General features: G+C 42.4%; 1 protein-coding gene across 3 annotated transcripts in view; it reads right to left on the reverse strand.

The window, feature by feature from the left end:
* efl1 (elongation factor like GTPase 1) overlaps window positions 1-23,932 on the reverse strand; it is a 78,918-nt gene that overhangs the window by 35,929 nt on the left and 19,057 nt on the right. For all 3 annotated transcript variants that reach the window (XM_061245089.1, XM_061245091.1, XM_061245090.1), the window contains exons 13-15: window positions 20,004-20,170; window positions 18,764-18,939; window positions 14,950-15,085 (exon numbers count right to left, since the gene is read on the reverse strand). In XM_061245089.1, the coding sequence (XP_061101073.1) occupies window positions 14,950-15,085; window positions 18,764-18,939; window positions 20,004-20,170 (479 nt within the window). The remainder of the gene's footprint in view (window positions 1-14,949; window positions 15,086-18,763; window positions 18,940-20,003; window positions 20,171-23,932) is intronic.

A 23,932-nucleotide genomic window follows, 5' to 3' on the forward strand; every position in this document is an offset into this window, starting at 1 on the left:
CAAGGCCACAGCACACAGGAACATTCATGGGTTAAGTGAAAAGCGGCAGACGGGCTCCAGTCGTGTTTACAAAAACATTAACTGCGGTCCCTTTGTGCGCGTGTGGAGGCAATGTGGAGACCACAGCCAAAGGAAGCCCAGGGGAAGGGGAAGGCACGGGGGCAGCAACAATGCCTCCATTGTGCTGCGGGAAGTGGAGAAACCTCCGTCCTCCATCAAAACCTGGCGGCGTGCGGTGGAGACACCCAGCAGCAGGGATATGAAATCATTTATCTCCGCCTCTGACGGGGCCCTAGCGATACCGTCCTCGTCTGGACGGCTTTTCTGCTGACTGCACAAAGCTGGCAGCGGGATGACGGTGTCGGGTGTCTCCGACGAGCTACGGAGGAGGGAAGAGCGGCTCTCAAGGACGGCCTCATATCGTTACACCTTAGTCATCTGCGTTCTTCCATTTCACCGGCTGTCAGAGGCCACTCCTAGCTAAGAGAAAGCAGAAGGTGGGCGCCCTGGACTCCCAGGCACTGACTCATGAAATATAGTGTTTCTCAGATGCCTTCATCACACGTGAAATCAGGGTGGTTTTCAAACGAACAAAGCAAAGGCACCATGCTATTTTCTCCATTGAAAGCAAAAGGAACTGCAATCGACAGAAAATGGCGGCACCCCACCTGGACACTTTGGTTCTTAGTGGCAGCGTGCCATTTCACAAAGCAAAGTGGCCTTCTGTCCTGTCAAGTGACCTATTAATACATCAAATTATACATTTTTAGTTCCCATTTAATTTCTATTAATAAGAATACTGCAAAAAAATTTAAATAAATAAAATCAGTCACGTTGGCCACAGCTCTAAAAATGTGCATGGCTTCGTAGGCAAAGGGTGTACATTAGAAACAGCCACTGTATTCCTCAACCCACCCACCCCAAACAAATATTTTTCTGCTTTTACAAAGCTCAACGACTTCACTGAGAAGTAGGACCGATCAGTTGAGAATTGATTATGTACTTTAAAATCGCATTTCATGTTGTTTCAGTCAATAGAACAAAATAACTGAAATTCATAAAGGCCCCATAAAACTGGTGATGGCAAGAAAACCATTTACCAAGTGTAGAATTGAAGAAAAGGCAACACAACTGACATAACAAAAGCATGGTTTCATAAACAAGTTACCCTTGAGCGATATGTTGGGATAATATTCGACAAAGAAAATGTATATAATTATATATATATAACAACTATAAAAACACCATTTGAGGAAATTGAGGATACCATACCAAAATGAGGAAATTGTACATCTTGTTCAGAGACAACTCATTGACTGAATGACAAGGAATGACAAGAGAAAGGCTAGTGCAGTGGATGTCTATTGCTTTTCTGAAGGGATTGAATGAGAGTACTCAAAAGTGCAGCCAGTGTTTTTGTTAAAATGGAGAGAAGAGGCAGGAGCACTGTTTGGGGGAAGAGAAAAGGTTGTTTTCAGTGCCTCTGGCATGAAGGGCAGGTGGCTGATGTTGACAGTTGATGGCCTGAGCCAGTTATCACACGACCACTGAATAAATAATACTTTCATGTTTTGTTTTTTTCAATTGCCTGAAGGCAAAAGTATTTAAAATGGACGCATACGCAATGCAGCCTAAATGTATTAATTCACATTGCTGATAGCAGCTTGACCAAATTTAATTTCCCTTCTCTCATATGTCTGTAGTCCAATATTTAGCGAATTAGGCACCAAGGTTCATTAAGGCAAGCAATTGTAGAACTTTTCCTCTGAGCATTCTTGAGCCTAGTAAACAAGGCAGAGCAATCAAACATGTTTTAAATCCAGGACATAGGTACTGGAGAGGTGCGCAATAAATGTCAACAAGAGCTATAACGGTTATGGTTTTACAACCAGAGCTCAAACTGTGTCTCAATAAAGCCTTGCTAATATCTTTATCCTGCACCGGATCATTTTACGTACAACATTGGGGTGGGTAAAATATTTGGTGGCGACATATGAGCCAGCGCAGTCAAACAAATCATATAACACGAGGAACACTGGGTCCAGACTTCACAGTGGTCCACGTCTGATTACGGAGGAGAAGATTTGTGAACAATGGGTCAATGGAGTCCTAATCCCACATGCTGTGGGAATCCCAGTGCCTCGGGGGCAGTGATAGGCGTGCTGTATGCTGCCGTCTCCAGGAAGCCCCACAACGCGGGGCCCGTTTCTCTTTACGATAATATTTACAGATGAGGTGAAATGACACACCGTACAGTCAGAAGCACAGCAAAACACAACCAGCTCATTGTCTGGGGTGGTGACCAATGGTGACCAATTATCCCCCCCTCCCCCCCCCCCCCCCCCCCGCCCTTTCCACATATGCACAAACACTTTCTTAGGCAGACCTGTACACCAGCTTGTTGAAACAAACATCAAATCAGCCATATATCTAATCATTGTGGCAGCAACTAAATGCGGAAAGCATGCAGACGTGGCCAAGAGGCTCAGCTCTTTTTCAGACCAAATGTCAGAATGGGGTAGAAATGTGATCCAAGTGACTTTGACTGTGGAATGATTGTTGGTGATAGACAGGATGGTTTGAGTATCTCAGAAACTGCTTTTCTCCTGAGATTTTCACACTGTCTCTAGACTTTGCAGAGAATGGTGCAAAAAACAAAAAGCAGAAGACTTAAGTCAAGAAAATAAGTCTAATAAATACCTAATAAAGTGCTCACTTTATTAGTGTGTATATTATTTGAATACATCAAATGGTTACAGGTTTTTAAGAGACACGGATTTAAAAATGCAGGCGTATGAGTACACACAATAAAAAATACATTTAAAAAGATGATCTAAAGTAATCCAATGTTTTTCAGGGGGATATTCTGTCTCATTCTCTGAGGACATGGAGACTGTAGAGGTGTGACAAAGGAATTTTTATTTGATCAAATACACACATAAAAAAAAATCATAGAGGCATGGAAGAAAACATCTCCCTTGCTTTTACTGTAACTGCTAGTACTACCTTCACAGAATACCAGACCAACGCCTTTGATTTATCTTTTATTATTTTCCCACCAAGGACATCCCTTCGCCTGTTCTTTCCATTCAAAATTTTCGGCGAGCTACCAGCTCGAGTAACAATAAAAAATGTAGGTATTCATAGTTTGAGGTGTGTTCGTTTCTGTGAACTGAGTGAAGTGGTCTCAGGTCTGCAAACACCCCCAGCATCTTCACACTGAAAAGTGGAGGGGTGTGGCGGACAGGGAGAGTCCACACGCTCATATCTGTTGACAGCTGTAGCGGCGTGCATGCAGGTCATGCCAATAAAGCACCAAGCAGCAGAAAGGAAAGAAAACAACAAGATAGGGAGTGAAAGAGGGGAAGGCAGAAACAGATATAACAGGAGTGCCAGGAAACAGAGAAAGAGGGAGACCTGCCTGCTCGGGCAGAGAAGAACAAAGAACAGCAGAAGCGGGGTGACATAAGAGGCAGGCGGGAGACGCCGCAGAGCTCCCGCTTCCAGCGACAGGCTGTTCCGCCTCTCTGCCTCCCCAGCGACGCGGGACGCGAGGACGGATGCGGGGGGAGGGGGGGCGGGCGCTTAACAAAACACAAACGTGCACCGCTCTGAAGCAGTGAAATCGACTCGGGAGGCTATCGGTTATACAAGGGGGAAGCAGAACCCAACCTGTAACAGCTGAACTGCCAACACAGCCCAAGAAACTGATATTGAAAAATAAATTAACAACCATAACACGCCCCCCGCCCCCCACCCATACACACACCATGACGAGTGGCAGCCCACCCAACCCCACCAAATGTGTGTGGAGCTGTGAAGCTGGTACTGTGGGGGTCTGGGGCTTTCACAGGAGGAGGTGCAGCTTGCGAGTTGGCATCGATCCTGGAAACCCATCCAGGCCCCCTTTTAAATGGCAGCACGGCATGCAGCTGCTCTGCTCCGAGGACCGGCTGCTTATTAAAACCGCCAAACTATTAAAAGAAATCCAGGGGGAAACGCCGCTTATTAGACACCCCTCACTGTTTTTAAGCCAGTCCCCAGCTTCTCCTCACAAGAGTTGAACAAAGGGCTAATTTTAGATGGATTATGGGGCCTAGGCACCCGGGGCGGGGGGGGAGGGGGATTACACAAATAAACACTTGGAAGTGTACCTGGGAAGAGTATGGGGGTACCAGGTTGAAGAGCAATAAGGAGTATTCCTTCTCCAAGAAAGCATTAATAACAGTACAAAAATGATTGGATACCATAACCAGATCTGCTTTTCTGCAACAAAAAACCCCCAAAACAATTAGGAAATGTATGCATTTATGCATTTATAATGCATTTTGGCTTCTAATTAACTAATTGCCTGCTGTCAAAATCTGTATTACTCTCTCTAACACAGCAATCAAAAGATAACCAGCAATTAGCCCCACTGGCCACGCTGACGAAAGTGCCTGCAACACTGTGACTGGCTGAGCAGCCACTGATTTCTTAAGAGGGTGAGGACAAGCTCTGAAGAGGATAACCATGTCCCATGGACATCACAGGAGTGCGGCCGGGTGGTGGTGGTGGTGGTGGGGGGGGGGGTGTCTTTCCTGTTAATAAGTCCCTTGTATCACACTTTAAGCCACAGGTATTACAAAACCATACATCCGATTTTCCTTCAGGGCAAAAAAATATAGTCCCAGCATGCTCATAATAAAGATTAATGAGCCAGCTTTTGGCAACAGCAAAGAAAAAAATCATGTGAAGCAGTGAAGAATCCATGGAAACTTTATTTGGAATTATTCTATACACTAGCATGCTATTATACTGCAAAGAGGTTACAGGTGCAGCTGTTCTTCAAGAATGAACCAAGTCTGACCACAGAGCAGTATTATTTATATTCTGTGTTTTTGTCTAATGAGCAAATTAATGTGAAAGAAAGAAGTCCAGATGTGTCAACACAATTCTGATGTGCGCTCCCCATACCCTGACCATTAATGGACAATTTCAAAAACTAGATTTTTCACAGAAGTAATTTCCAAGTAATTCAATGCATCTGTCCCCCAACAATCAATCTAATTTAGACTGTAATGAAATGGCGTGTCGTCATCCTCAAACTATGTTTCTGTCCATGGCGTTTCTTTAAAAAGTTGAATTGGTGTAGATTGCCCCTAAAGAACTTGGGCATCTGCGGCCCTGTTTACAGGTCACTATCAGATAATCTAAACAAGTTGTGCTAATGTTTTTAATTGCGCAGACTAAATTACGGTCATTAGTCAAAAGGCGGAGTGACAGCAGAGGCAAAATTATCCATATAATTCTAAAGAAAATGAAGAAAACAAGTTAACTGAATCGCTTGCAGCACCTTCTGACCAGGCAAAACACCAGTGGCAAGGCCTTTGTGAGTAAACATTCAGAAATGCACAACCACCATTACCAGAGCTTTGCAATCGTTGAAATCTAGACAGCTTCTTTTATGTCCTTACTGCTTTCAACAAACAGAAGATAGTAAGTATGTTTACTCTGTAATTGACGTAGGTTTTAAACAGAAAACTGAATGATTTCAGAAGAAACCATGACAAAACGACTCAACATGGCTGTTGTTTTTTTGAGTACATGCATTCTTGACCCCAAACATCTGCCTGCAGTGAGAGTAGTTCAGCTTCCTGTTTTTCTCTTGCTGGAATAAAGTCTGGGCAAACGAGCTCAGAGCATTTTCCAGTCCAGGAGAAATATCAGAACCTCGTTTATTTCCTCCACCAAGGGAATAGCTGTCTAGGTTATTTTAAGACTTTAAAACATAAAACCCATCATACAGACGTTATATAAGTTAAGCTGCCTGCCCCCTTTTAAATAGCTTGGAGTATATTTCTTTAGACTTGGCAAGCGGTGGACTTGATTTAGGAAAGGTGTTCTAGAACAATCAGGCTTTATTAGGTACAGGGAATAGTGTGCGTGCGTGGGTCCTGGCCGTGTCGGTTTGTTTTCAGTTAAGCACAGCGCTGTAGGTCAGCCCAGCGATGGGAATCGCCATGCTCAGCGATACGCTATGCTTAATGGCATTTGCATCTGTGCGGTATCCACTCCGACGGCAGGCTCACACGCTCCGCGCATTAGAAAAGTATCCGTCCTGGACCAAACGTGCCTGCGGCCAGATGACCTCCCTTACATGCAAGGCATTTTCATACAGAAGCGTCTCCTCCGCAAAGCTGGGTCATTCGTTTGGGAAGTGGAAATAAGCAACGGGCTTCCAAGTCTACACACACCATCCGTTTTCCTTTCAGCCACTGTTTCTATTACTTTTAACCATCGTTTGACAATTGTTTTCCAGTAGTTTTTATTTCTCCTTGCAGAAAAGTACAGACTTTAAACTACCTTTTTTAAACAGTGGCTACTCCTACAAATCCTGAAGGCTCTCTTGGTTTGATCCAGTTGTTTACCTTAATGAAATCACCATCCACGGGTTAAATGAAAGCAGCCTCGTCCCCCCCTGTCATGCTAAGGTAAGTGAGGACGTTGGTGGGACTCCTGACGTACTGCTCTTTCAGAAACAGGACCACTCCTGGCATTTGCCTGACCTGGATTTGCACTTCTCTCTTTGTCCCACTGAACTAGAGCAGAGTGCCAAACGGGCGGCAGTGATAAGACATCCCCGTTCTTGTCTCTCTGACGCCACCGATTGGCTGGTTTTGTGTAGAGCTGCTCCTTAGGTGGAGAAGCAAAGAAACGCATCTCCGGTCTTCAATGAAACCAGTCACCTGTCCATTAGCATTACACCGTCAAGAAACGAGGCTTCATGCCAGAAGAGCTTGCCCTTGTTTGTTTTGAGACAACAGCGACACATCCAAACTGATTTTCATGCTGCCAGGCTCGAGACAAAGAAAACAGACGTTCCCCCCACCCCCCAACACCCCTTACTCCCGAAGGCTCCGAAACAGAATTGTAAATGTGAGCAACACGCCCTCAAAGGCTACATTTCAAGAAAGCAGTGGAGTTTGAAATCTAGGTCACACAGGAGGGAGGGAGAGGGAGTGTGGGTGAGAGAGAGAGGAAGAACAAAAAAAGATAGCTAGCACCGGTCAATAAATTCCAGGGGAATGCAGAGATCATATGCTGTGAAGAAAGCAGTGACTGTATCTTATGACTGCCAAACGGCAAAGGCCCGGTTTGTGCTGGAGTGAAAAAGGAAAGAAAGTATGTCAAGGATGGTTGGGTAACAGGCTGGTGAGTCATGGCCAAGCTCTCTGCCTCCCAGACAAAACCATGAAAGGCAATGATAAATCTGGCATTTTTAATAAGGGTCCATAAAGTTTATTTTACCAAATGATTCTGTAATGGACCACTTCCACCTGGATGCCTGGCCTTGTGGTTTAAAGGGGAGAAGGGCAGTGTTGTTTGGTTAATCTGAGCGCGGTTTAAGGGGCAGAAGAGCAGTGACGTTTGGTTCATCTGAGTGCGCTCCAAGTCTCGGAAGATGGGAGTTACTCAATGGCATGATGGAAAGCTGTAACACGAAACAAATGTTTTTTGGGAAAGCGCTCGCTGTTGAATCAGCGTTCTGCTCGCTGTTTACAGGATGACTTGGGTGATTTCAAAAGAGTGGTCACAGCAGCTGCTTCACATTGCGGAAAGTCCGATGTGTTTCCCACACTTTAACCCCGGCAGCACACCTGTGTCATTACCAAGCATATATCCACAATAAATGGTTTACTCGGTCTCTAACAATGTCCCCAAGGTGAAAAATGTCACAGTATGCAGAATAATGATGTGTAAACTTTGCTCCAAATATACCAATAATACAGTAACGTGCTAAATGTAGGGCCTGCACATTTGTATTCCCAAGAGTATAAGATACAAGATTTGATTCATAAAGAAATTCATCTAAAACTAGCCAGTTAATTTGATTCTAAAACAGAAAAATCTGTCTGTTTTTTTAAATAATTTTTAGAGGAACAAATTGAATATCTAGGTACAGAATACAAAAGTAAGAATTCCTCTCCATTTCGCTGAGCAGTGACTTTTCCACAGAATAAATGAGATGATCGGAGGCACCATGACTTCCAGCTGAATACACAGAACTGGAGTATCAACATCAGCCTGCACACTGCCACACAATGAAACTGTCTAAGTTACCATTTCCACACTGTAATTATGCTACTATCGTATCTGTGTGTCAGCTTCAGCCATAACACAACTTCTGTGGCTAGAAGAAAAAAAAAAGAATTACAACGGAAAGTTATTGAATGTACTGTGTTCTATATTACATTCACATTATGTGTGTGGAGTGTTTAAAAATTCACAAATGCAATTTCAGAACCAATTAAACCGAATGAAAAGCCCCAGACCCAGTCTGTGGTGCGTGGGCGTGTACACCGTCCAGCTACTGAGAAATCCTATGGATATATTTCCTATATATCCATAGGATTTCTCAGTAGCTGGACGGTGTACACGTCCACGCACTACAGACTGGGTCTGCCGCTGATGCATGAGAACAGGCTCCCAGAGTGCTCCGTAATGCACTGACTGTGCCGATACTTCTGGGACCACTAATTAGCAAATAAATAAACATGCACAGCCCTACTGGGAGTCTCAGCACGTAAACTTAACTATCCTGGCCTGCCGTTAAAATGGGTCTCATTCTTTTGTGCATTATTGTCATAAATAATCTCAACAGCAAACACAAAAAATGAACTGACTGTGATTATTTTGATGCAGTAAAATACTCCCTGACATGGGAATAATTAACATGCACGTCCAATTATCAGTTTTAATGACTGAAATGGCCCTGGTGGTATACAGCAACTTATGATGGCAGCACACATCACCATTTTGGCTTTCCAAAGCAGCCCTTCAATATTACATGAATCCATTCTTCTGAGATTCAAATGGCAACAGTTTCATCAAAACATATATTCAGTGTAACATATGTGAAAGAGTGGTAAACTTTCCAGGAGGATACAAGTGCATGTTGTCTCCGAGCACAGTGAGGAAGACGATGAGGGATACAAAGAAGGCCACAAGGACCACAGTTCAAGAGTTGAATCTTGGGGCCATCAAGTTTCAAAATTAACTACAAAATGCCACCTCAATACAAACAGGTTCTCTGGAAGGGTTGCACAAAGGAGGCCCTCAGAGTGCAACTAAGAAATCCAAGGGTTTGGTGCTGTGGGCAGAAGTGGCCAACATTTTTGGGCATGTAGACCATTGGTATGTTTGGGATAAAAAGAGAAATGCATAAAGCACTGTACCGACCATAAAATATGGTGGTGGATCATTGATGCCTTGGAGCAGTTTTACTGCCAGCGATCTCATCACAATCAATGACAAAATGAATTGAACCATTTTAGCTAAACTTCACTGCCTCTGCCTGAAGGCTGAGACATAGCCAAAGCTAAAAACATTGGGCCTCATTTATCGAAGGTGAGCCAAACAAAAAAACTAATAATTTATGCTCATCATAAGTTCAGTGCACCCACTTTTAGTTTATGATTGACTGGTATTTATGAACTTACACACATGATAAATCTAGCAAAATTTGTTAGTTTGGTTCCGGTTTGCACAAAGTAGGCCTCATTTATCAAACGTGAGCTGAACGAAATTAACTGTAAATCCATCGCAAATGCATTTCCACAAATAATGTGGGATTTCTCAAAGTTTTCACATATCAGTCTTTTTGTAGGAGCCGAACTTCACGCGTGGTCTCAGCGGTGTTTTATTATTCCATTAATTCATATTTTATTAATATATATATATATATATATATATATATATATATATATATATATATATATATATATATATATATATATATACTATATTTATTTTATATATATATATATAATATTTATTTTATATAGAGTGGCTAAATTATTTTAATATGCTGATTGGATATTATAATTATTCATAGCACATAAAAACGCAACAGGATTCAACATTAAAATGGGTAATGTTTCATTCCAGTAATCCTGATTAATTAATGCTTAAGTGGAGTTGAATATAAATTCCATAAAACACGTATGAGGCATGGCATACCCTACTACGCCTACGAAACCACAAACTTTAACGGCGAGTTGCACCTGCAAACATCATGGTAGGCTATAGAAGTGGCATCACATGTGGCTGATTTGTTTAATTTTGAAATTAAAATGGAAGTCTTGTAAGCATATTGGGAGGGGGGTTGTGTGTGTACTGTTTTGTTATTTAAATATCTTGGTAGCTACGTACTGGTGTTCACAAGGACGTGTATGCTCCAGGACCTGTAGAATTTTTCATATGTAACAAGAAAAAAAAACATTTTAATATGAAAAATGATATAGGTCCTGGCGCACTTGTTAAGATAGACATGATCATGAACAGCAGTAGCCTATGTTTAAATAACAAAAACATGCACTATTAAGTGCTTATATACAAGTTCATACAGTTTAAAGCATTTTTAATTGTGGAAAAACTGGTTTAAGCAGGTGGTTTTAATGTTATGGCTAATCGGTGTATGTTTTTGGCTTGTTGTACTTCCAGTGACAGAACTTCAATATCCACTTCAGAGTAGCTTTTTTTTCTTTTTTCAAATATTTTTAAATATTTTTTAAAAATCCGAAAATCCATATATGGTGTTTTAGGGGCGTCAATTTATGCTAATCATAAATTTTATGCATGTGCCTTACTAGGTATTTATGAACATACACGCGTGTATACATACACACATCGCATATACATTTTCACACGGATTTCCAAAAATATTGATGAATGAGGCCCAATCACGTCAAACATACTTGCATATAAATGACCCCATAAATGGTTCTGTGGAAACAATATAAATGTCCTGAAATGAAGAGGGCAGTCCATAGAGGCAAACCTAAGGATATCAAGGATCTTGAAAGGTTCTGTGAGGAGGAATAGTTTAAGATCCCATTCTCAACATTATTCAAAGCCATTATTGCCAGGGGAGGCAGCACTAAGATCTAATCGCAGGTTGCTAATAATTGTGAAATGAACAATTGGAAAAATGTTACTTTATTAGTGATTCAATCCAATCTTTAATAAAAGTACAACATTGTAACATTGGAATACCCATTTGTTTCGTACAGTCTTTTTGTGCATCTTTATCAACGGTCCTGAGTGTATGTGTATTTTATAAAAACAGTATAACGGAAAAAGATGGCAGCACTATGCCATTGGGAGAGGAATTGTCATGGAAGCACTAATTTCCTGAAGCTATTGCTTCTACCAGCTGGCAGGAAGCAGAAATGATCCCAGCAATGGTAAAAGTGTGCTGCCTCTGAGTCTATGATGTGGTGAGGTTAGCGTGGGCCGTGTCTGCTTCCAATATAAGTCTTAGAGGGGGTCTAGCTATGTTTTGTCATGCACCAGCTTGGAACCTCATGACGTTTGTATAATTCATAGCCCACATCAAATAAGGATTTTTTGATTATCCACTCCATGTGTTTAATAGTTGGAAACCTAATCAAGCTGAATCTGGTGTAATGCACATATTGTTTTCTCCATCTCATAATTCAAAGAAAACAAACGGCACCGTATATATGTATACATCCACGTATTAGCAAGGCTTCAGCAATGGCTGCTTTCAATAGATACAGTTGACTTTAGCACATGGCACAAATAAAATTTCAAAAGAACTGTTAAGCGTCTCTGTCCTTATATAATACACCACAACGATTTTCCACCATCCAATTTTAATATTGGAACAGCTGAATTCCATTCCTTAGAAATGGGATTTCCATTCCTTTCACATCATCCATTGTAAGAAAAGAGGTGCAGAAATTGCCATCCATCCAATATAATATTTCCAGATGTAGTCATATATTTGTGTCTCGGAAGGTGGCATGTAAAAAGGGAGAAGGTATGATTAAGTTCCTCAGACTTCTACATTCTTCCAAATATTTTCATACACACACACACACACACACACATATATATATATATGCAACGGTTTTTAAATCTTTTTTTATTTTTTATTTTTTTACTTATTTGTTTCAGATTTTTTGAAATTTTTCTCCCAATTTTGGAGGCCAATTGTATCCTGTTTATTTCAATCGCCCATGTATATTTGAGGAAACACTGCTGTGTGCAACGGCATGGAACGAAAGTCTGATGCCTCAGCCGTGCGCGACAGCGGCATTTAAATTTTAAATTTCTAATAGGAATCAGAGGTGCATTGTGTGCAAAATATCAATGTGGATGGGACTTATTATCCGAATGCTCAGCATCTCAACCACAGCAGCCCGTTCAGAAACACATTTACAGTCTACTTAAACTGTAGAGATCCTGAGAATGCTAACTAAAGTATGTGATAAAGCACTCTTAATATCCACTCAAAGGAATACTGAGTTATTGACAACTGGCCACTCTTGAGAACCAAAGTACATATTTCTCTTATAGGCATGAAGACAACGTCAATACATGACTGCATTAGTCTTCAATTATTCATGACAATCTCGTGAAATAAGCACATCATGTCACTCGGTCATTCCTGGAGCGCAGACAGGCAAAACATGTCCTGAAATTTTCACTTCAGAGTGCTTCAACAACACTTTCAGTAATTCTGCCTGAACTATACTTATTGCCTAAAACAGGAAAGCAAAATTATCCACTTAACTTAAAGTGTAGGCTTTTAAAACATCTTGGCTGAAGAAAGTGGATCCACAAAACCAAAGCAAATAGAGAGGTATACGCAAATACACAGGAATCAAAAATGAGTACTACTTAAACAAAATAATCTAATTATTACACAACAGTCAGGTATCTCAAAGCTTTCTGAGACTGCTCTCATGGTGCAACATCAGAAGCCACACAGACAACAGAATCCGGGAAGCTACTTGTATTTTCATATTTTGAATTAAGAATGAATATCTCAGGTACTTATTTCAATCTTTTTTTGGCCTGACAATCCAACCATTTTAGAACGAGGTTGAGGTCACTATATTATTTGGACCATAAGTATAGTTGCGAGCACTACAGGTTATTCTGGACTTAGACCCACCCATTCCATTTAAGGAAACATGGGAAGAACCTCCAGATCCTCCTGGTATTGTGCCCGGTTAGCAACAGTCCAGTTTCAGTTGGATGAGTCTGTGATTGGATCAGTTTGGTTCAAAAACATACTGGCTGTCTTCCCTTGACAAAAACGAACATTTGTAGTAAATGGAAGATTAGACGAGTCTTAACAGACATGATTGCTCATGCATGTTGGACACAGCCCATCCACAATGTTAAGATGTCGGAAGGGCCCATTGAGCGAAGATCCCCAGGCATATTATGTGAAGTTTGTTTAACTGGTTTTGTACATTTTAATTGCCGTTTGCGCTAGATTCTTCAATTCTCTGAAATGTATTACATTGTCAATCAATGTTTCTAGCCTGTTTTTCTTTTATTTTTTTTACTTTATTTTTATTCTGATAAAAGCCCATTGTAACTCTCCCCCTCCCACAGTAAATGGCAGCATTGTAGAATATGTACTGTTTCTCTGTATGGTAATCTGTGATGCGTATAATAAATCTGCTGTAACAGCTTTGAATGGGGCTGGAACCGTACTGTGAAAAGAAAGCTCTGGCCGCCTATCAGAGGAAAACACAACTCAGCCACAGCACTGCTAGATAATAGCAAACGCTATCCGTTTTGGAGAACTCTGTTTAATAGTTTTTGAGGCAGCAGATAAAATATACTATTAATCTTCATGAAATATCCTCTATTGCACTCTCTAAATGAATATCACATTGCTGGTGAGGAGCTTCTCTGCACAGATCTGCAACTTTCTCAGCTCGCACCATCTGGAACGTGTTAGGACATTTTTTTAGTGTTTCCACTAGAATGCTTTCCACTCGGTGACACCTTCGCTGACAACACAAGAGGGGCTGGGGGCTGGGGGCTGGGGGCTGGGGGCTGGGGGCTGGGGGCTGGGGGCTGGGGGCTGGGGGCTGGGAGCTGGGGGCTGGGAGCTGGGGGCTGGGAGCTGGGAGCTGGGGGCTGGGTAGGGGTGGATAGAGCAGGGGTAATGGCTCATCTTAAGATTAGTCTTGGGGTCCAGTTGTCACAACTGGCTATCTGCGCTGAACAAAACGCACAAAGGGGATTCAGGGAGCAGTGTGATGTTGTGATTACTGAACAGAAATCGCAACCTGAATCTCCTGAGGCTAAATCCCATTTGGACGGACAAGTACTAGTAGTGTATTCTTCAGCTAGAGACCCAACACAAATCGAGTCAATATTCATCTGCATATATAGATTATTATATAAAATGTGACTTTCAAGGTCTGGGCCTAGGGCATGTACTAATCAAAGCAAGGTGACGTCTCGGAAATGAAGATAGGAGTGGGTGAAATCATTCAGCATTAATGGGTGGAGTGTGGCAAATACAGTTCTTTATAATCATGACTGGACTGGAAAAAAAGCAGAGTTATGTATCCTCCGGCTGACTGCAATAATATCTTACCACTAGAAAATATGAACTAAACCTTGTTTTGCACATGTAAATGTCTTTTTTTAAATTGTGGTGTCTTGGCAATTTGCTAGCTAGCTAAATTAATTAGCTAATAAATTAATTTAAAATAAGAAAAGATAAGTGTATCAGTTATTCATCGGCTGGTTTTGTGTTCTAGTTTCCTGTATGGCCCACGACTATGACTGCTTGCTAAACTACACCAGTGACCTGACTTAGGTGTGTCTGAAATGAAAGGGCCCAGGCAATGCAAAATGTATGCTTTGCCAATGAAGTCCCAGGTAGCTGTTTGATCACAGAATACAAAGCCAAAAGAACATCATTAAATAATGCTTGCAGCACAATACCATACTGTATGTACGTAGACAATAACCTAGGCACACCACAAAAAACTTTATTTGGCAAGCCTCCGGAGTTGAAATATGTTCAAAGGCATTGCCCAAAGGGTCACTGAATAAGCAGAAAGAGAGGGAAAGAAAGAAAGGGAGGGGAGGGGGAGAACTCGCTGGTCCTCAGCAGGTACATACCCAGCACATTGCCTGGGGGGACCTCACTCAGCTCCTCTAGCTCCCTCCCCATCAGCAGGTACAGTCTCTCCAGGGTGCAGCAGGCCATGTGTGGGACTGGGGGGAGAGTGTCTGCAGCACAACACCCCTCTGGCAGCTGCGCACACAGCCAGACACGAGGAGTCAGTACCACCACACCAAGCAGCGCACACACACACACGCTCACACACATACATACACACACACACACGCTCACACACATACATACACACACACACACGCTCACACACATACATACACACACACTCACGCTTACACACATACATACACAACCAGACACACACACACACACACACACACACACACACACACATACACATACACTCACACACACATACATACATACATACATACACAACCAGAGACACACACACACACACACACACACACACACACACACACACACACACGCTCACACACACATGCTCACACACATACACAAACACACACACACACTCACACACACACATACATACACAACCAGACATACACACACACACACACACACATACATACATACACAACCAGACATACACACACACACACTCACACACATACATACACAACCAGACATACACACACACACACACACACACACACACACACACACATACACATACACACACACACACAACCAGACATGCACAAACACATGCACACAACCAGACAGACAGACACACACACACACACACACATGCACACGCACACAAACACACACATACACATACATACACATACATACACATACATACATACATACACAACCTGACACACACACACACACACACACACACACACACCCAGACACACACACACACATACACATATACATAACCAGACACACACACACACGTACACAACCAGACACACATATACACACACACACAACCAGACACACACACATACACATACACAACCAGACACATGCACACATATACACTCAAACACATACACAACCACACACACACACTCAAACACATACACAAACACACACACGCACGCACGCACATACACACATACACAACCAGACACACACACACACATACACACACACATACACACACATACACACACACAAAAGAGAAAGACATGATGCATTATCTTTCAGTGCAGTGGCGCTGCACAAAGTTATTAGAGAGCATTCCACGTGGGGAAGGATAGACAGCGTGCGTGTTTGGGTTCACGCCTCGTAATGAACCTGGGGCAGAAGTGGCAAACAGTTATCGAACCTGGCCTTCATACAGCAGTTAGGACAATAATAATGATATTTTCATCATTCCATACAGTGTGCTGGCCGATCGGAGGACAGGCTCTTCACCCACAGGTACAGACTATGTCTTGAGCACAGCACACATTTTTCCTCACAAGATCTACTTTTGCTGTGATAGTCATTTTTACTGCACAATACCAATGAATCTGGTATTATTCTGAAACCAAATTACAGCCACAGGATCATTAACACTGCACTGTATCCTAAATTAAATCCATTATGTATAACTTCAGTGCCTGGATAATACTGCTTAAGGAATTCAGATAAAGCATGAAATATTCATTGATGAAACACAAGATCATTCACAGCTGACACAGAAATGTAATTCATGTAAATTAAGTTAAAATAAATTCAGCACATTACACTGAAAATGCAATTAAATGTTTAATTGAGCCAAAGAAATAAGAATTTTAAAAACTGAGAGATCTAATGTAGTTCATCTTCGCAGAAAGCAATTGTAAATAAAGAATAAAAACCCCTTTAAAAATCCACACACAATAGTTGTGTTCCAATGCTAAGCACCAGAAAGTGTCAGTGTCTTAGAAATTGTTCCTTAAGTATTGCACATTTTGAAATAATCATGTATTGAAGAGAAAGTGACAGGGGATATGTGAGACAGTTGTTCACAGAAAACATGTGGGGGCTGCATACCAGCAATAATTCCATTTCCAAGCTGAGCCATACATCTTACAATCACTGTTCTCTACACACTGTCACCCAGTGTGAGATGAGGGCATCAGGTCACGCATGTACACAGACACACACACGAATAGATGTGTACAAACACACAGACAGATACACAGACACACTAATACATGTGTGCAAACGCATGGAAACATACACAGACACACAGACAAACACAGTAATACATGTGTACAAACAGACAGACAGACAGACACACACACACACACACACACACACACACACACACAGACTAATACACACCAACAGATACACACACACACACACACACACACACACAGACCAAAAAAAAAAAAACAGATACATTGTCTCAAAAATTGGTGGTAGATAATAAAAAGAAAAGGAAAGAAGGGAAAACATGATTATCTTTCCACAGTCCCCTCGAAAGCATCAATCATTTTCCACTGAGCTCGCATCGCAGCAATAACAGCTCATTACAGCAGCAGCCAAATCAGAAACGATCCATTCCGACTCACAAAATATAACCCAAAACAGGGCTCAACAGCACTCTCATTTTGGGAGAATTTGCTGCATTTGCTATGATGTTTGCTAACTGGAAAAATCATTTAGGAGCTATCTACTAATTGGGGTTCATTAACGTGCTCCTCTTTTTTTTTTTACATTTGGGAGTACATGTGTTCTTTGGGAATATTTTTGCATAGAGCCCTGCAAAACACACAAAATAACCATCCATTAAAATGTTATTGTAGCAGGGAGCTCTGCTTCAATGTAACACAAAATCAGTCTGCTCCCAAGAGCACCGTGGGTCCGGATCGTTTTCCACAATTTGCATGTTTTAATTTATATCCTATACAGGATATATCCCGACTGACCAAAGGATGGCCAAGGGCACTTTGAAATCAGAAGGATGAGATAAATACGCCTTTTGATGCGTCCCGACATAGAGGTGGTGCTGCTACAGTTTCTTTTGTCCCCCACCAAATCAAATGGGGGAAAGAATATAGATCGTTCTGTCAGTTTGTTCATCACACAAACCTTCATAACAAAGAAATTAATACCAAAACGCAAGTATCCTTGTATATACTAGCACACATTACCAAAAACACTGTTAACCTTATAAGAAAGTGCGGCAATATTCGGCAGCTCCGATTTAAAATGCAGCTACCAGATGTTTCCATGAGTGAGATGTAACATTGTAAATATATGTTAACTAAAAATACATGTAGCTAGCTAGTTAGCAAGCAATCTCAATATCATGATGTTATCTATGCTCATTATAATGACAACATTTATAGATCTTTAACGTTGGAGACTAACAAGCTAAAGTTATCTAGCTGGGTTTTAAATGCTGCAAGTTGGCTCCTCAGTTAATGTCACTGTTTTTTCACCAGTTTACACTCCCAATAGCTTTCTGATCTTATAGTATGTCACTTCTTATGGGGGACGACGACAATGTTTGAACTGTTGTTAAACATCTCCGTCATTGTTAGTTGAGGGAGTGCTATGGGAGTCTTTGCGGTGTTGTTCGTACTGAGTGGTAAACGCATACGTGATGGATTGCAGGCTTTATGGTACATGTGAAGGAAATGCTGGCAGGAACATTGGAGGATCAGCTGAGGGGCAAATAGGCTGTAGTAAAGTTCCAAGAATGCGCTGTGGCTGGAAAACTCCTAGGGGAAGCACTGTATTTTCACAAAGAGCAGTAGAGCAAGCCATTATGAAATATTCTCTATGATGACAAGGTTTACCAAAACATGACCATATAACCTTTCTTCAGAAAGTGCAGAAGAGCAGTGGGAAGGGGCAGCGTTTTGGAGGGCAGGGCAGGGAGATATGACTCACTGTCTTTAGGGCTTGGCTCGGGTCAAACTTCGGGCCCAGCACAAACACGGGCTGTCCCCTCTTCACGACCCCGCTGAACACCCTGGCGAAGGCGATGAAGTGCTCTTTGCCCTCCTCCGCCGACCGATCGGTCCTGGGAGCCAGAGCCTCCGTTTGACCCGCCGGAGCCTCGCCACCTACGGAGACGAGCACGGCAAACGAATAAACGGCCTGTCCGCGGCGAACGCCCAGGGGGGTGGAGAGAGTCACAAACACGCCGGCCTTTCATGTGACTTAGAGCGCTGTCAGGAGGTGACAAAGGCACCAGGGGAAAACAGAGAAGAGGCCTTCCTTGTAGCCACGGCAGACGGGGGCACGTGCACACACTCGCCTTCCTGGGCCGAGGCGTCCGGCCACGACAGCAGGAACACAAGTCACAATCGATGCAGAGACCTGACCTATCTGGGCCTGACCGGTGAAGATAAAATGTGTTCGGGATTTCCTCTCGAAGTAACCCCATGACATCATGTCTGAGGAGACCCCGGCGGTGTGGTCTGGAGTCTGGCGTGCTGCGCGATCATAGCACTCATAGCAGCACGAGGCCTGAAGCGGGGCTTTCCCCGTTAAGTGCGCGGATACCAGAGAGTGTCCCCATACTGCTATGTGGGCCCTGGACCATTCAGAGGGAAACTATAACCATATTTAACTTTGAATACGCTCATAGTTCCATGGAACAATAGGGAGCTTGTGTGTGCGTGTGTCTATGTGTGTGTATTTGTGTGTAGTCATGCGTCTATGTGTGTGTGTGAGTATATTTGTGTGTTTGCGTGTGTGTATGTGTGTGTGTGTGTGTGTATGTATGTGTGTCAGTGTCTGTGTGTCTGTGTGTGTGTGTGTATGTGTGTGTGTGTATGTGTATGTGTGCGTTTGTGTGTATGTGTGTCTGTGTGTGTGTAGTCGTGTGTGTGTGTGTGTGTGTGTGTGTGTGTGTGTGTGCAGTTGTGTGCGTGTGTGTGTGTGTAGTCCTGTGTGTGTTTGCGTGTGTGCGTTTCTGTGTATGTGTGTGTGTAGTCCTGTGTGTGTGTGTGTGTGTGTGTGTGTGTGTGTGTGTGTATGTGTCTGTGTGTGTGTGTGTGTGTGTGTGTGTGTGTGTGTGTGTGTGTGTGTGTGTACGTGTGTGTTTACATGTGTGTGCGTGCGTGTGTGTGTGTTTACGTGTGTGTGTTTGCATGTGTGTTCCAGCAGACAGACTGGGCCTTGCCTGTGCAGCCCTCCCCGGAGGGGGGCACAGTCTGTGGCGCAGGTCTGGTGGGGGCCGGCTCGGGGTTCTCTGCTCCCTCGTTAGCTCCCTGATTGGCTGCGAGCCTCTCCGCATGCTTCTGTCTGGCAACCTCTCGGCGCTGGGCAATCTCCTCCTGTGTCAGCGGTCTGGGGAAACAAACACACAATACAGCAGTACGCCATTAGAGCCAAGCAGCCCACTAACTGCACTGAACAGAGACCAGGAGCAGCATTTTCATACAAGTACAGAATTTCATTTGCTGAATTTAGGACTGAATTTTAGAGAAAATAATGTGCCATCTTCACACATAAATACATTTAACACCAGAAACAAAATGATGCTTTTTAAAAAGTGGCAATGAAAATGGCGGCATATTGTGCCAACAACCCAATGTTCCTGAAATAAAAGGCACTTGTCTTCGATCACAGCTCGTGCAGCAACTAGCTGAAGCTTCAATGTGTGAAGTGCTTCAAAACAGCTCTGATAAAAAAGCAACAAAGGAAAATAATGAAATGGACATAGGACAGCAGCGTGATGGACACTTCTTAGATTTTCTGAAAGGACCATCAAAGATAGCAGACAGTTGACCTATAAGATGACCTGTAAAAAGGCACTTGCTCTCAAGAGGAAGAAAAGCCAAATGGAGGACATTCAGTCTAACTGCTATGGTACAGTATCTTGTTCATCACACACAGTAATCAAGTAAGCATAACACTTAAAATCAGTTTGTAATGAAATCTCATAAAAGCACACGATATTATTACCAACATGAATAATCACAATACCACCAGTACCACCAGTAAACAATAAATAAATAATATATAATATATATTTCTGTGATTTTAAGATTTATAACTCGCCCGCTGTAAAACATAAGGAAACTAAGATGATTTCCAGAGCAAAAAAAAGGAGTAAGCGTGTAACAGCAGCTCTGTCTCAGAGCACCTGGTCTGTTCTCCTTATCCAAGGCACTGTGAGGTCTGTTCTCCTTATCTACAGTACTGTGAGGTCTGTTCTCCTTATCCACAGTACTGTGAGGTTTAACAGGATTACAGCTCCCTCCACCTCTCCCTCTCACAGGCAGGTCCACAGCCTTACAGCTGGCCAGCACTGGAGCCACCATGAAACGTCACAGTGTGAACAGGAACACTGATTCTCTGCCTTTCTTAACATGCATCATACCAGGTCCAAGAAATACAATCACTGTCATGTAGCCAGGTTCAAACCCAGATCTAAAACACTTTCAGCCATTTTGCAGACAGACAGATATAGGAGGTCATGTAACGCCTGGCCCTGCCTACCACTGGCAGTGGTGACATCGGCCATGTTAAAGTGCAGGTTCATATGAAAAAAATAAGGTGAAGGAAGGCAGGTTCATGAGGGTGAGGAATGCGGTGATAAGCAGCTCTTCTCAAAGCCTGGATAGAGGTCACTGTAGCTTTCATATTAAGATAACTCCAGTGGCCCACGGTGAGGACTTTAAGCTTGCTAGATAAAATGTTATGTGCGGATATACTGGTTCGCTGCTCTCAGAAAGTGAGTCATAGTCTCCATTCTGAATCCATGGTAACCTAGGCATTGCCTCATTTTCCCAATGTTTTAGAGAACCAAATTTTTTTCCCCATAGATCATTCAGAAAAACCGATGCTACAGACATTCCATAACATTGCTAAAAATATATGCTGGGCAGCAAATTCATATATAGCATTATTGTAGTTAGCAAAGTTAACTACAATAATGTATATGCTACAAAGAGTAATCTTACACAAAGGCTGGGTTTATCCGACACCAGAATTGAGAAAGTGTGTGGTGTATTTGCCAAATAACACGTCTCACACATTCAAACAAATCTGTGTCTTTGTTTTCTTGCTAAATACAGCCAGGAGCTGTTTTTTTCTCCAAAGCAGGGCGATTCCCAGTGGACATTGTGATGTGCAGAATCCTCACCCACTGCCAGCTGCTGAGAGTTCAATTCAATAGTTACCAAATACAAAAGTCAACAGTTTTCTCACAGAAGTATGTATATCTTCTTTTATATACATACTTCCATTTGCATTCAGTAATACTCGCTGATGCAGTGCATTCAGGCCCGTTCTTTTATATTATTTATAATAAAAGCCTACATGCATTCAATTTATGTAAGGAAAACAAACTTCAGGCTACTGCCCTCAGTGAACTGTTGGAAGACGGCATATTGAAAGGTAATGAAAAAAGAGCACCCAGACCACAAATCCATGTCCAACATTCCAACATCAAGGCAGCTTTGTGTAAGTATTTAATCTCTTCAGAACTCTTTGATTTCATACTTACAATTGGGGGGAAATGTAGAAAATAATAGAGCTGGAATTCTTATATCAGGACCTGCTCTAGCACAGCAGGGGCCTTGGTGGTTGGCTATCACATGTGAAGGTCTCTGAATCCATTGTAAAGGTTGGTTAACCGGTGCATAGCCCCAGATACAAACAACTGCTACTCCATTGCACTGCAAGTAAACAGCAAGGTTTATTATGTTCTTTATATAACCACGGCAAGGCAGACCGCAGGACCACTCAGTTCCAAATCAAATGCCCTCGCACTGCAACCCAAAATTGTCTTATGTTGACAAGCAACTGTGGGATATTTTCACACAAATGTCAGTTTGTGTGAAAAGAGCCAAACGCAAGAAAGTAACAAGAGCTCACAGCAGGTAGCTGCCATTCTTACAGCTGCAAATCAATATGAAGTCCAGCTCTCAGCTCCCGAGCATGACTGAACGGAACATGCGGCAGGGCACTGCGCAGCAAAAACAAGTCCTCCTTTCAATTTATGCAACATTAGGTCAACTGAAATCACATTCTGCTGCACACCCAATAAGAAGATGTTAACCTAGGTGCTTGTGGAAGCACGCTCAGACACCTACTGCTAATACAGACTGCACCTCGTTAAAAGAGGCTGCAGCTACACTTTTACACGGTGAGACAAGACCGCTCAAGTATTCTTTCTGAGAATGTGAAAGCCTTCCTCAGGGAACAGGGAACAGGAGCTGCCAGGCGAAACAAATCAATACACGTGTGCCACACTCCAGAAGAAACGGCAATTAATGCATACATGCTCACATATTTCAGATGGATATAAAATTATGACCAACGTTCAAATGAATCAGCTCTTTTTCTCTCTGTGTGTTGTCATGGGCAGGGGACGGAAAGCAAAGCAGAGAGCTCAGAAGACACACTATTCAGGCACAAAACTTATGTCATAATTTCACTTAATGGCTACATATTGGCCTTGCCTTTCACCTATAAACCCTGGACCAGATTCAACATTGGGTGGTGGACAACCAGGAGTCCATAGGCTGAATAATCATGAAACACATGCAAAACTCCCCCTGGTGGTTACTTTGTGCTGGTACAGTAACCAGGTCAAGCATTTACACAGCCAGCTTGTCGCCGCCTGGTGGAGAGCATATTGAATCCATGGCCCATAATATATTGTTTATTAATGTGAATTCTCTTACACAAGTGCATTTTCTTTCATAAGACTATGGGTTAAAAATGTATGGTGGACTAAATATCCCAACGAGCTGGAAAAACACAACAAAGAAAAAAAATACTGTCACATGCTGCATGTGTCATTTGAAGCCACAGAAAAAGCCTGTTTCAAAGTAACCACAATGAGTATAGAGTCAGACAGCAGTTTGCTGAATCCATGCAAGCAAGGCTGTCTAAAATAGTCCAAAACACAGTTCTGCACTCAAGAACAGCTGTAACAGAACAGAACTGTAGTTTCAAACAACTCTTCTGGCAAAGATATTTTTGCAGCCCAATAAAATTGAGAAAGGAAATCTTTACAGAGAAAACTATAAATAAAGCTAATAAGACTGTACTATGAATGGGCTTTAGTTACCCAAAATAAACTGCACCAATGCACTG

Source organism: Conger conger, chromosome 6 (genome assembly GCF_963514075.1).
Source record: "Conger conger chromosome 6, fConCon1.1, whole genome shotgun sequence".
Classification (NCBI taxonomy): domain Eukaryota; kingdom Metazoa; phylum Chordata; class Actinopteri; order Anguilliformes; family Congridae; genus Conger; species Conger conger.